The following is a 14,270-nucleotide window of genomic DNA, read 5'->3' as shown; positions in this document are numbered from 1 at the left end:
CGCTGCCGCCGCCGCCATCCATCCATCTCCGCCGCCGCTGCCGCCGCCGCTACCTATTCCACCCAAGAACCGTAGCCAGCGCTCGCGGCGGACGGTCGGCATGGAGGAGCCGATGTCCAGGCTCACCCACGACCTAATGGCGGAGATCCTCTCTCGCGTGCCCTACAAATCACTGTGCGTCTGCAAGTGTGTGTGCCCTGCCTGGCGCGACCTCATCGCAGATCCGGAGAGTCGGAAGAAGATTGTGCAGTCCCTGGCCGGTTTCTTCTACCACATCCCGGCCGACTCTGCCGAGTCCCGCGGCTTGGCCGTCAACTACGCCGACCTCTCTGCCTTCCCTTGGGCGAGCGTGCCCAGGACCTACCCGCGCTTGCCACTACCGCCAGACAGCGCAGACTGTTTCTTCACTGTCAAGGATTCCTGCGATGGGCTGTTTCTTACCCGGATTGGGACGGGCACGCCGGAGCCACAATCTGGCTACATGGTCTCCAATCCAACTACCGGTGAGTATATTCTGCTGCCCCACTCTGGCTACGCCGGCAACTGCTGTGGCTCTTACTTGGGCTTCGATAGTGGTGTCTCCACTCAAGAGTTTCATGTGTTCCAGTTTGTGATGGGATGGCCAGACCAAGACCAGGATGGGGTTCCCCCGGTTGTGACAGGGCTCAACATTTACTCTTCCGAAACTGGTGCATGGGTAGCAATGGAACCCAAATGGGACATCCAGGTTAGCTTGTGCGGCGGTCCACTTGGAGTTTTCAGTGAGGGGTGTTTGCACCTGCTCATACATCTTGATGGGCTGGCAATAGTTGATGCAAAAGGGCTAAAATGGAGAACCATCCCCGTGCCGAATTTCATCGATCCCAGTTTCTCGGGTTTCATCGGAAAATCTGCAGGACAACTGTTTTATATCAACTCTGACGACAGTGAAGAAGGATATGGCTCGGCCTCATTCTCAACTATATCTTTCTACGTTCTCAGTGAAGGGATTTATAACCAGGATGCGTCTTATTTGGACGACGGATGCGCGCATTGGATATTGTTGCACAAGCTTTCAGATGTGATTCCAAAGGAGAATTTTTGTCTCGGCTGGGACCTCAAAGTCATCGGAGTACACCCACATGCCAATATCATCTTTATGGCCGATTTCAACAATAATGAACTGTTGGCATATGATTTGGATCATCGTGAAAGTACAGCTGTGCACCACATTGAGCGGACCTACCTCGCGCATGAGCAATATTTCCCATATGTGCCACTGCTGTCCAGCCTACGGCTGGCAACTCCCAGTTGATGAATGTTCTGCTGATATGGACGAGGTGCTCAGTTGGCCGTCGCGTTTTCAAGTGAACTCTTCACAGAGATTCAAACAGAGATGATCTATTGTTCATACAAAATGCTACCTTTAGTTTCAGTTTGATCTCTGCATTGGTTTTCATTTCTAGTATTTGTCTCGTTGGATGTTTCCCTCATGGATGTGTTAGTGCGATTTGTCGTATGCTTTGTGCCTTTTGATAAGGCAACAAGTACGGATGTACAAGACATTTCCGTGTGTACCTCTATTGGCTAAGCCAGAATTATTTATCTTCTACTATGGATGTGTACAAGACACTTGGTATGAGCTGTAGAATGTCCTGTGTCTTTTGATGTGCAACAAGTATGAGCCATATGAGGCAGTGAGATACTAGTATGTTCTAATTTGATTTATTTATTTGTAATGTTTTACCTGAGTGGCTAAACAACAGGTGCTTATGTTCTGATGTGCACACATACAATTCTATCTAGGTGTTTGCACTGCTAAGATTTTCTTGGTCTCTTGTTTTTTCTGGTTTGATGTTATATTCATAGAAGTTTGCATATGTGTGCATCATGTAATGTGATCATTTTAGCTCAAAAGGTCGATAAAGGTCAGTATCCGAAATGATCATAATCTCTTGATGATGCATGAAAAATTTCCTGCTATATTTTTCTTCTAAAGGATTCAAATTAAAACTATGGCTGGATTATCTAGTTTAATTTTCCACATCCATGAGTCAACTGTGTTGGGAAACCATCTGTTTAACTCTGTTCCAGTTCCAACAATTTGGGATGAAATAATATCCCTGATATAAAGCTTTTTACTTGTCAATACCTAGAAAGTAATGATAAGGAGGGTTTACGAAACTGCAAATGTTAGCCTTCGTAGGTGCGTTCTCGTACTCTCGTCTCTGCTGGACAATGTGCAAAATAAAATGTACTAGTCTTGCTTTCTCAGGCTAATCAGAAAAGTCGACTTGCCACTCTGTTTTAGTTGGCTGATCACTCTGTTTTAGAGTAGAACTAAACATTTTAGAGGCATGTTTAGTAAAATAATGGAGTTGTTCTTTCTAGTAGATAAGAATGTGTTAGGGTTACCACTTTTGAGCTGGTGCTTGTTAAGGTTAGCACTTGACACTTATTTTTGCTAGTATTAAAGTAACTGTACTGATGCTAATATTTTACTTAAGGTATAACTACTATAACTGTATACTCCCTTTTGTTGCTCTAACCTATGTCTTATTGTACTCACTGCTTTAGTATCTTTATTAGTGGTATACTACTATTTCCTGCCTTTATTAATTGTGGCTACGCTACTTTTCTTTGTTCGATTGGTTATCTCCTTTCCTCAGGAAACTTCCGTTGAACCTCTATCCCGGAGAGATTGCAGAGAGGATCCTCAGGAAACTTCCATTGAAGCTCTGAAGGTTGTACTGATTTTCCTCTTGGCCTCGCACTTAAGTGTGGAATATATTCAGTCAGATATGCATATAACCTTACCAGATCACAGCTACTCCGAGAAAATCAAAGTGATGATGCCAAAGTAACATCATCAAACTAGGGGACTATGGAAAACGGTTGGAGAAAACTATTGATAATTCAATGTCCTAACAAGATGAAGGTGGTTTTATTCATGTGCGAGCAACCCTAACAAGGTATGGTTGCCATCTTTTTAATCGAGAGGAAATTGAGCATTGTTTTTTTTTGTAATGCCAATAATGTGTCGTAAATATGGAAAGATCCGAAGAAAGATTATGGTATTTGCCTGAAGCTTCAGTATTTTGTTCATATCAGGCAATGGTTAGTGAACTGGATTACTGAAGCATCAGAGTTCCACTGCTTGATTTTTGTGCTGGTACTGATGTCGTGATGGTTCCTTCGCGTTGCTGAAAATATCCAGGCTTATATCGATTTTGTGTCGCTGATTGGCATCAGTTCAGCAGGCTCCAATAGGCGTGAGATGCTGTCGACGTCAACTCAGAAATATATGATCTCCGCCACTTGTCGATGATCAATGTGGGTGCTGTGATTTTTTTCCTCAGTATCATGTTTCATAGTGCCTAGCCTCTACTTCCAGCAAGCAGCCTCCTGTGAGGAAGCCTAGTCCAAAATCATGGGAAGATTCTAAAAAAATATCATGGGAAATGTCTGTTAAAAAAACAAGGGAAATGCCTGGAAAAAAAGTAGTACTCAATTTTGATTTAAAAATAAGTGACATAATTCATTATGTAAACGGGGAAAATATGAGGTGCATTTGGGAGCATGTACTTCTCTAACTAAGTTCATACTGTTACATTTTAAAGTCTCACGTCCAAGTGACTCAAGTATGTTTCCAGATTTAAAGTTTATGAAAATAGCAATTTTTTTGTGACCTGTAAAAAATAAAAATAAAACCAAGCACTTTTCTATGTGATAATGGCTAGTTATTCGCTTTTGTTTTTTTTCTGAATTCTTAATCGCGCAGCTGCGCCGGATGGACGTCGCGAGCGCACACGCGAGCTGTCCCATGCTTGCGCACCTGCTACGCGACAAAACTGCTAAGAAAACGGCCTCCTTCCTCCTTGCAATGTGTCTGGCGTTGTCAGGTGTGGATGATCACTAAGGATTACCTGCATGCATGTGCTGTGTCATCACACTTTATTCCATCTTAATTTTTTAAAAGCTATAACTTTTGAACCGAGTGTCAAAATGAAAATCCGTTTTCATTATTAGGTTTCTCGCGACGAGATCTTTAAAACTAGATCTCATATGTATATGTTTCGATGATTTTTTTTTAAAAGCAACTTTGGTTCTAGTCGAGGCAATTTTAGTACTAAACAGAAGCAACTTCCTTGCATTATGTGTATAGTGAATTTACCTAACAAGTATATCGTAGACAACATAAAAACCATATGAGACAAATTTTCATCGTATGTACGCAACTGAGCATCATTCGTAGGCAACTTTAAAATTACATGGAGGCAACCTTCAATAGTAAAGAAGCAACTTGCGTTCAACATATATTATGCATACATTGTCCTATTATCGCCTATCCATATTTTGCACAAGGAGATAAAACATTTCTCCCTAGTTGCCAACCATTGTTATGAAGTTGCCTGTTATGAAAAAACCACGGTCCTTGCCCAAATGCATGTCATTTTTGTTTGAATTAGTGGGGCAATTTTTTGCAATCAATTATGGGGATAAATAAGTCGCTTGGATATGCTAGAAGAGTTGCATCGTGTCGTAATGCAATTGCCTGGTTTGGTTAGGGAAGTTGCTTGGTTTTTGCTTGGACAGTTTTGCACGGTGTTTTTTGGTAATGCGATTGCTTGGATTTTCAAGACAGTTGCTTGGTTTTGCTAGGACAGTTGCTTATAATAATTTTGCATTGTGTTTTGGAATTACAACTACTTGGATTTGCTAGGATAGTTGCTTGGATTTTTATTAGGGATAGTTGATTTGAATCTTACTAGAACAATTGTGTGAATTTTGCTAGGGGGGCAGTTGCGTTGTGAATTTTTCAAAAGCAACTTCGATGCTAGATGAGGCAATTTTAGTGCTAAACAGGAGCAACTTTGATGCTAGATGAATTGCATCGTGTGTATTAGTGAATTCACCTAGTAGCCTATTAATAGTTTTGTGCAATATTCTAATAGATGGTTACCATGGTTGCTAAGTTGCATACATCGAAAACTAATTTGTAAATAGTTTAGTTGCCAATGATACTATGAAGTTGTTTACCGTAGAGTGGAAAGTTGTCTGACATGGCTTCTAAATTGCCTCCCTCGGAAATCAAGTGGCCTATGTTGCTATGAAGTTGCCTACGGATGATTCCCAACTGCCTAAAATACTATGGAAGTTGTCTATCAAGGGATATAAGTTGCCTACAATGTCGAAAAGTTTTTGTGGGATCTAAGTTGTCTATCATGATTCCAAATTAGGAAACGATGTGGGGATGAATGGTATGAGAACCTTTTTCTTTCCTTTTCTGGGATAGTCTGCCCACCTACGCAAATGAGCGTGTGCGTGTTGGCTAGCTAGTTCGCGGGTGTTGGCTAGTTGAGAAAGTGGGGATAGATGAGAAGTTGCATAGGGGGTGATGAGAATTTCATAAGGGGTGGATCAAACAGTTTCCCGCAAAATTACACAAGTCTTTCATACTTTTGGCACAAGTTGCCAGCAAAAAAAAATTGAATCTCTAGATATAATAATGGAAAACACACATGAGTTGCTTGTTGAATACACTAGAGTTGCACAAAAACACCCTAAAAGTTGCTAACTTTTTTTGTGTGATACTCAAGTGCATAACGATCTTAAAGTTATTATTCTTGTTTTGCCTCCAATAACCCCATCAATGGTGAACTTAGACTTTTTCACATGTGGTTGCTTTTTTCTAGATACCAACTCAGAGTACACATGAGTTGTCTGGTGAGTGCACTATGGCTATATAAATACACCTCAAAAGTTGCTAACTTTTTCTGTGTACCACTCGAGTGCATAACAATCTCAAAGTTTTCTACCACAACCACCAAGTATTCTACCATAACTAGCTTCATCTCCAAATTGATAGTGCTATAGGAAACTTACTTTCCGAGGTAGCCTATCCTAAGTCGCCTGCCATGATTAGTGAGTAGTCTAACCTTATCCTATGTTGCATAGAATACCTTTTTGATAGGATAAACAACTTAGTTTCATATAATGGGAACTTAGCAACATTGACTGACAACTTTTTAATATATTTTAGGCAACTGAAATAGTAATGGCTGTCAACTGAGCATCCCTGATAGGCAACTTCATAGTGTTTTTAAGAAACTTAGAAAAAAAAACAATGATAAGCATCATTGTAGTGAACTAATTACAAAGTTAGACAACTGAGCAGCAATGGTAGGTAACTAATTATCAATAGCAGTTAACTGGACATCAATGATAGGTCAGTTTCATAGTATTGTAGGCAACTGGACATCAATGATAGCCAACTAAACATCCAGGGTAGGCAACTAAGCAGCTATGGTAGCCAAGTTGCGATAATGTTAGCAAAATTCATCGATACACGTAGTGCAATGAAGTTTCTTATATGTAGCACTAAAGGTACCTCATATTTTGTGTGATTTTCTCATTTTTACACTAACCAACCTAATAGGTAGTCCTACTAGGAAAAAAATGAAGTTGCCTTCCTATAGCACTAAAGTTGTCTCCATCGGACCCAAAGGTGCCTCGAAAAAAGGTTCGATGAAACCTATCAATATGAGATCTAGTTTTGAAGAACTCGTCGTGAGAAACCCAAATGTGAAAACGAAACTGAATTTCGACGCTTCAATCAAAAGTTACATTTTTAAAAACTTTTTGAACACCCAAATAAATGAACATGCAGATAAGATTCTTTTTTTGGTGAATCACATCAGACGCGTCGGCTGCTCCTTCCATATTTGAAAGAGCGCTCGATCTCACCGGCAGGCGCCCGAGCGCCCGCTAGCCACGTCCTTGTTTTTTATATCCAGGCAACAAATTAATAAAAAATCACAAGCATTTACTGGTACACGACCCACTCTAAAATCCACACACCAGATTTCTTTTGGAGAAATTCAAAATTTCAGCGCAGCTTTGGAAATTTCTGAAATAAAAGGACCATGCGCTCTTCATATCAAAGCAAAAACCTCTAAAAAATAAATGCAAAAAAAAAGTCCACTTTTTTTTATGGGAGAGGCTTCATCGTGGGCCTTTTCCCCAATCCGAGACCATCACTCACTCCCCACTCCCCCGCTCCGTCGAGTCCCCAGCCCCAAAAGCCACGCCGCCGCCGCCCCATCTCCCGTCGAAACCTACCTATTCCAGCGGCCATCCCTTCCAAGCTATGGAGAATCCGGTGGAGGAGCCGATGTCCAGGCTCACCCGCGACCTAATCGCGGAGATCCTCTCTCGCGTGCCCTATAAATCGCTCTGCATCTGCAAGTGCGTCTGCCCGGCCTGGCGCGACCTCATCGCCGACCCCGTCTACAGGAAGAAGATTGTGCACTCCCTGACCGGCTTCTTCTACCGCATCACCGAAGAAGCCGCGGCCTTCCCCGGCGTCAACTACGCCGACCTGTCCGCCTTCCCGTGGGCGAGCGTCCCCAAGACCCACCCGCGGCTGCCGCTGCCGCCCGACAGCACGGACCGCGTCATGTCCGTCGATGATTCCTGCGATGGACTGTTTCTTGCCCGCATTTCTATTGGGGCTGGCAATTTTCGCTACATGGTCTCCAATCCAGCTACCGGTGAGTACACTCTGCTGCCCCACAATGGCCACGCCGGCAACGACAGCATTGCTTACCTGGGTTTCGACAGCGATGCATCCACTGAGGGGTTTCATGTGTTCGAGTTTGCAGAGGACTGGTCACCCCCGGACCACCGGGGCATACAATTCCAGGTTGTGACACAAGTGAGGATTTACTCTTCAAAAACTGGTGCGTGGGTAGCAATGGAACCCAAATGGGACAGCCAAGTTAGCCTGTGCTTTGGTCAGCCTAGAGTTTTCCGTAACGGATGTTTGCACCTGATAGGGCTAAGCTGCTTTGATGCAGATGTGTTCGGGTTGGCAATAGTTGATGCACAAGGGCTAAAATGGAGGATCGTCCCGCTGCCAGCTAACAGTTTCTCGGGTTTCATTGGGAAGTCTCATGGGCACCTATTTTATGTCGACTCGGACACATCTTTGACTACTATATCCGTTTACACTCTTAGTGGTGAGATTTATAACTGGGGTGTGTGTCATCAGGATGACGACTGCATCTACTGGAAATTGTACAAGTGTTCAAATGTAATTCCAAATAAGGAGTCTCTCGAAGTCATTGGAGTACACCCACATGCCAATCTCATCTTCATAGCTCATTCGAACAATCAAGTGTTGGCATACGATTTGGATCGTCAAGAAAGCACAGTTGTATGTCACCTTGGCCATACCTACCATAGATTTATGCAATTTTTCCCATATGTGCCGCTCTTGTCCTGCCTACCATTGGATGGAGGAATACGGCTGGTAACTCCCAGTTGATGAATGTTCTGCTGATTGAAAATGGGATGCCATGAGCGAGGTGCTCTGTTGCGTTTTCAAGTGAACTCTTCACAAAGATTCCAACGGAGATGATGTATTGTTCGTAGAAAATGCTACCTTTAGTTTCAGTTTGACCTGTGTTGGTTTTCATTTCTAGTATTTGTGTCGTTGGATGTTTCCCTCATGGATGTGTTAGTCTGAGTTGTAGTATACTCTATGCCTTTTGATGGGCAACAAGTATGGCTGTATGAGACATTTCCGTGTGTACCTGTTTTGGCTAAGCCAGAATTATTTATGTTCTAGTATGGATGTGTTCAAGACACTTGGTATGAGCTGTAGAATGTTCTGTGCCTTTTGATGTGCAACAAGTAGAGCCATATGAGACAGTGAGACACTAGTGTGTTCTAAGTATTTTGATGTTTTATCTGAGTGGCGAAGCAAGAGTTGCTTATGTTCTGATTTGCGCACATACAATCCTCTCTGGGTGTTTGCAAGGTTTTCTGGTCTCTTGTTTTTTCTGGTTTGATATTACTCCCTCCGTTCCTAGATATGTCTTTTAGAGATTCCAATGCGGACTACATACGGAGCAAAATGAGTGAATCTACACTCTAAAATATGTCTATATACATCCGTATGTAGTCCTTACCGAAATCTCTAAAAAGACTTATATTTAGGAACAGAGGGACTATATTTATAGAAGTTTGCATATGTGTGCAGCATGTAATTGATTATGCTAGCTCGGAAGGTTGAGAAAGGTCAATTTTGATGATTCATATCCCAGTTGGTTTATATTATAAGTCAGAAACAATCATAATATCTTGATGAGGCTTGAATAATTCTCTGCTCTGCTTTTTTTTTCTTCTAAAGGATCCAAATCGAAAGTACAACTGTTTTTTAAATTTTCCGCATCAATGCGTCAACAGTGTTGGTAAACCATCTATTTAACAACGGTGTTGTTATATCCCTGATCCAAAACCACTGTAACTTTATACTGCATTTTGTTGCTCTAGCTCATGTATTTTTGTACTCACTGCTTTAGTTTTTCTATTAGTGGCATCCTGATATTTCCTGCATTTATTAATTCTAGCTACACTACTTTTGTTTCTTCGATTGGTTATCTCCTGCAGGTAACTTCCATTCAACATCTTTCCTGGAGAGATTGCAGAGAGGATCCTCATTATTCCAGTAAATTCTGAAGGTTGTACTGATTCTCCGCCTTGGCCACTCATCACTAAGATTGGAGTATATTCAGCCAGATCTGCATACAACCTAGCCAGATCCCAACTATTCTAGGAAAATCGAAGTGATTATGCCAAAAAAGCATCGTCAAATCAGTTGACTATGGAAAAAGCTTGGAGAAAATTATGGGCGATTCAATGTCCTAACAAGATGGAGGTGGTTTTATGGAGAATGGCTCATAATTGACTTCCTACGGGTATCCAACTTCAAGTGCGATCAATCACAACAAGGTATGATTGTCATCTTTGTAATCGAAAGGAAAATGAGGAGCATTGTTCTTTGTAATGCCAATATGTTAAAGAAATATGGAAAGAGCCGAAGAAAGATATTTTGGATACTAGACAGGGTGGCATCCACATCGCCCCTGCAAGGCCAGCCAAGCTCCAGGAATGTACCTCACCGGATATTTTGGACACTAGACAGGGAATGCTGTAATGGCATGATTTACCTCCAGGTACTACAAAGGCCGCCACGTCGCCACAGGAATGCTGTAATGGCACGTCCAGTGGCAAGATTTCCGTGTCATGGTGCTCGTCGACGGGGCCGCGACGAGCACCATCTAGAGTTGGTCGTGGACGATGGGGGGCGACGGTATCGAGCACCATCCCATCCCGTCACCGTGATCACCACAAAATACCGTGGTCTGGTGCTTCATGGCACTTTGATCCCGAGATGGTGCGTTAGAGACCAGTTACCATGCCGGCCGGGACACGTGCCTAGCGAGTATGTTCGCTCCCGTGGTCTGTCTGTAACATTGACAGGCGTTCAAGTATTATCTGAAACCTAATTACAGCCTCCCCCGCACGTCCAAGAATTACCTTCAACTCCCGCAGCTGCAGCAGGCTCACATTTTATTACTGATGCTGATTCTACACACGATTACAAAACATTTCAGAAACATATATACTCCATGATTGGATTACTCAATGCAGCAGCAGAACTGGTAGAGCGGCGGCACGCACTGCCCTCCTTTGGGGTGACCCCCGGGCGACTTGCACCACTTGTCGCAGTCCGGTATGTCCTCGCATTTGCCCTGGCACACATACTTCCCCTCTCCTGCATGCAAGCGTCCATAGCCGCAATGTTACTTTTTTTTTTGCGGGTACATAGCCACAATGTTTCTAAAACCGAGTGAAGACTCTTAAGTGATTCAGTTCAAAAGTTAAATCACAAGATAATGCAGGAGAATTATACAAAAAAATTGTTCAATATCTGTAGAATCAGAGGAACATCCTATGTTTCAAACATATATATTAGCTTGCAAAAACGTCTTATATTATGGGACTGAGGGAGTAGCATTTATCTTAGGGTTAAATAGGAAATTCACGAGAACCTGCACTGATCTTAGATGGGAATTGAAGGCTTTCAATGGAGGGGTAAAGAGCTAACAAGGCATGGATCGACACAAATACCTGGGGTGAGGAGGGAAGAACAGGCCAGCGCGATGACGAGGATCTTGAAGATGACAGAGAGAAAAGTGTCGACCATCTTGCGGAAACTATATATGGATGTCTTCCTTGAGTCTAGTATATGCTGATGCATCGCAGGAGGAATCTTATCTCAACATGTTTATATAGACCGGGCATTAAAGGACATATGACAGCAGTGAGAAGATATGCGTGAGCCTATTAATTACTCCACTCCTTTGCTCGGTATCATTTTCATGTATTTATTGGATCCACTGAAGAAGATGTGGACGTGATCAATACCGGAAGACTGCCAATTGTCCACTTTTTTACTGAAATTCACACGCGCGTGTTTTTTGACAGCGGATTGCTCACCAATATTTTGTTGAAATATATTGCCCGCCTCTCTCATCAGTTCAGACTTTTGGATGAATTAGGTGGAGCATGAATTCAATATGATATCCGAGTCAAGGGGTCTTAAGTTTAAGATAGCCTAGACGTGAGGGGGGGTGTTGAAATATATTACCCACCTCTCTTTATCAGTTCGGACTTTTGAATGAGTTGGTTGAAACATGAATTCAATATGTTTTTCACAAACTATAGTAAGGATCCGCAAAAGGAATTATCCAAAACAAAAATCATGAAAGTAGTGCCAAAATAACAAAAATATAATAACTTGTGGTCTCTGGTGGTTGGGTCTAGTGACGACACCACTTGAGCATCGTTACTTTGTGTAGGCATTGCTATTGGAAAACCTCATTGTGCTTGTGGTGTCAGGAGATGACCGGTGCAGGTATGGTCACTGTTGTCCTTTGTCGATCATTTCGGGTTTTTTTTTCTTTTTTCTCACTTATGTTTGTATCCACTTACTGCTTCATCTTCATGAATAAAATTCACCCTTTGTGAAAGAAATTGACTAAAGAGCGGGCAAGCCCGAAGCCAACATATAAACACACAAGGCCATATGCCTAACTTAGAAGCCGGCGGAGAAGCCACCAAAAAGAACTAGCCCTGGACACAACAGCCGGTAGCTGCACCACCGAACTCATTCCGTTGACCTACTTAATGATACAATTGTTCATCAAGGAAAACCAAAAACATTTGGGTAATTATACAATTGTTCCAAAAACATTTTGAATAAAATAATGTTCCCTGAAGTAAAACAATTGTTCCCTGAAAAATTGTTCCATGAATAATGTTCTTGGAATTCATAATTAAGATAAGTTCTAGATATTTTTTTAAAATGTTCTCAGAAGTATAAAAATGTTCTTCAACTAAAGTAATGCCCCCCTGAAGTAAAACAATTCTTCCCTGAATAATGTACCCTAAATAATGTTCTTGGAATTCATAATTAAGAAATGTTACCTAAATCAAAAACAAATGTTCCCTAAAAATGTTCTTTACAAAAAAAATGTTCATCATTCAAAGTGTTCTTAAAAATAAGCCCTCGGATATGCATTATCGGAAAAAATGTTAAACAAAATTAAAAAAATCTTTAATCTTAATATTTAAGAAATGTTCTAGATATATATTAACATAATGTTCTTACAAATCTAAAAATGATCTTCAAATAATAAATTATTCCCCGAAGTCAACAATGTTCCTTGAATAATGTTTCCTTCATAATGTTCCCTCAATAATGTTCCTTGAAGAATGTTTTCTTAATAATGTTTCCTCGATAATGTTCCCTCCGCTACGGAGTGCTGTGCTTAGCCATGTTCGTCGCATGGCGGTAGCAGGTCAGCTTCACGACAATAACCTCGTGGGGCCCGACGTCGCGCTCTTGTGACCGCAGTCACCACACTTGCCGGCGCGCCGAGTCGACCAACGGACAGCCGCGCGGCGACGGCGGCGTGCCGCGCTCGCCTGGGAGGTCGGCCGGCGTATGCGGGTGGCCAGGGGATGCGCTCCCTGCGGTCCTTCCACGCGGCGGTCGCGCTCGTGGCCGCCGGCGCGCGGGGCGACATGCAGAGGGAGCTCCTGCAGTTCCTGGGGTCACCGTCGCTCGGTGACCTGCAACGCACCGCGGCAACCGCGACCAAGCTTGTCGGCAAGCTCGGCGGCCTGACGCGGACGTGCGGCGTCCGGATCGACCAGAGTTGGCCGCCCACACCGGAGTTCATGGTGGCCGCCGCATCTTCCGGCTGCGGCACTGCCTCTAAGCCTCTAAGGTGTCCATTGACTTCTTGGACGCAAAGCAAGCGAGGCGGCAACGTCCTCCCTGCCGGCTCCGTCAACTTGACGACGGCGGTGGCCCTCGTCGACGCACTCGACTTCAAAGGGACGTGGTCCCAACTGTTCGAGCCTGTCGCGGCAGCACGTCGCCATCTTCCCTCGCTTCAGGACTCTGAAGCTGCCCCTACTACTGCAACAAGAACGATGACGACGTGCAGCAAGCAACCGCATTCTACATGCTTCTATTTCTCCCGGACATCACCGCCGTCAGCGTCAAGCTCGCTGATCTCTACAGCAACATCGTCTTGACACGAGTTCGTCAAGAACTACACGCCAGCGGCCAAGGTTTCTGCCAGGCGTTTCATGCATGGTCCCCAAGTTCCAAGCTCACGTTCGAGTTTGAGGCGTTGTCGGACATGAGAGAGAGGCGGTGACTTCTCAGGCATGGTGACCGATGGTGACGGGCTCTCCATCAGCGGAGTGTACCATAAGGCCACCATCGAGGTCGACGAGCTGGGCACTGCCGCTGTCGCCACCACAGGCATGCCCACAGATCAAGGTGGAAACATACAACCTCCGGTGGATTTCGTGGTGGACCGGCCGTTCTTGTTCGCGATCACCAAGGACAGAACCGGCGAAGTTCTGTTCCTTGGTCATGTGGTGAATCCTCTAGCTGCGGGAGCACGAACAACTCCGCCCCGTTTGTGGCACCGTAAAATCCAAACAGCAATCCAAGATAGGTACAGCTATTTCGCAAAATGTTTCATGGAACAAGAAAACGAGTCACATCGCGAGTTCCCTGAGGGTTGACTCGGGTCGCTCCCCAACCCTAGCCGCCGCCGGGTCCTAGCCCATCCTTCTCCCCTCCTCCCGCCGCCGCCGGAGGACGCCGCCGGCGGTGGCGGGGGCTCTTCCTCCCTCCCACGTCTCACGGGTGGCGGGGCCCCAACATGCGTGGAGGTGCGGCCGATCTACAAGCGAAGGTGTTGGCTTCGACGGCGGCGGCGGTCGGCCCTGCCTCGGGCCACGGGCGGCTGCGGCGGCGGCTGGCCTGGATCGGGCGGCGGCGCGATGCGGTCTTCGGCGGCATGTCTTCTGGCTTTAGATCGGCGGCGGCGTCGAGTGCCTGGTGGACTGCTTGG

At 44.2% G+C, this 14,270-nt stretch overlaps 1 protein-coding gene and 1 pseudogene across 4 annotated transcripts; both read left to right on the top strand.

Annotated features, from left to right (window-relative positions):
* Window positions 1–7,019: 7,019 nt before the first annotated feature.
* On the top strand, window positions 7,020–10,002 carry LOC123170207 (putative F-box protein At3g16210). 4 transcript variants are annotated; one of them, XM_044588050.1, is made up of 3 exons: window positions 7,020–7,532; window positions 7,644–7,721; window positions 7,839–8,487. In XM_044588050.1, the coding sequence occupies exons 1-3, from the start codon at window positions 7,130–7,132 to the stop codon at window positions 8,306–8,308; spliced, it is 951 nt and encodes a 316-aa protein (XP_044443985.1). In that variant the 5' UTR covers window positions 7,020–7,129; the 3' UTR covers window positions 8,309–8,487. The 4 variants fall into 4 exon arrangements, with proteins under 4 accessions (XP_044443985.1, XP_044443981.1, XP_044443983.1 ...); XM_044588046.1 differs by adding an exon at window positions 9,436–10,002 and having other exon boundaries at window positions 7,020–8,197; XM_044588048.1 differs by having other exon boundaries at window positions 7,644–8,487.
* Window positions 10,003–12,855: 2,853 nt separating this feature from the next.
* LOC123171353 (putative serpin-Z12) lies at window positions 12,856–14,087 on the top strand (annotated as a pseudogene).
* Window positions 14,088–14,270: the final 183 nt, after the last annotated feature.

The sequence above is a fragment of the Triticum aestivum genome, chromosome 7D, assembly GCF_018294505.1.
Source record: "Triticum aestivum cultivar Chinese Spring chromosome 7D, IWGSC CS RefSeq v2.1, whole genome shotgun sequence".
NCBI lineage: Eukaryota > Viridiplantae > Streptophyta > Magnoliopsida > Poales > Poaceae > Triticum > Triticum aestivum.
Note: the sequence above shows the minus strand (reverse complement) of the source record. Positions and strands in the feature narration are given on the sequence as shown.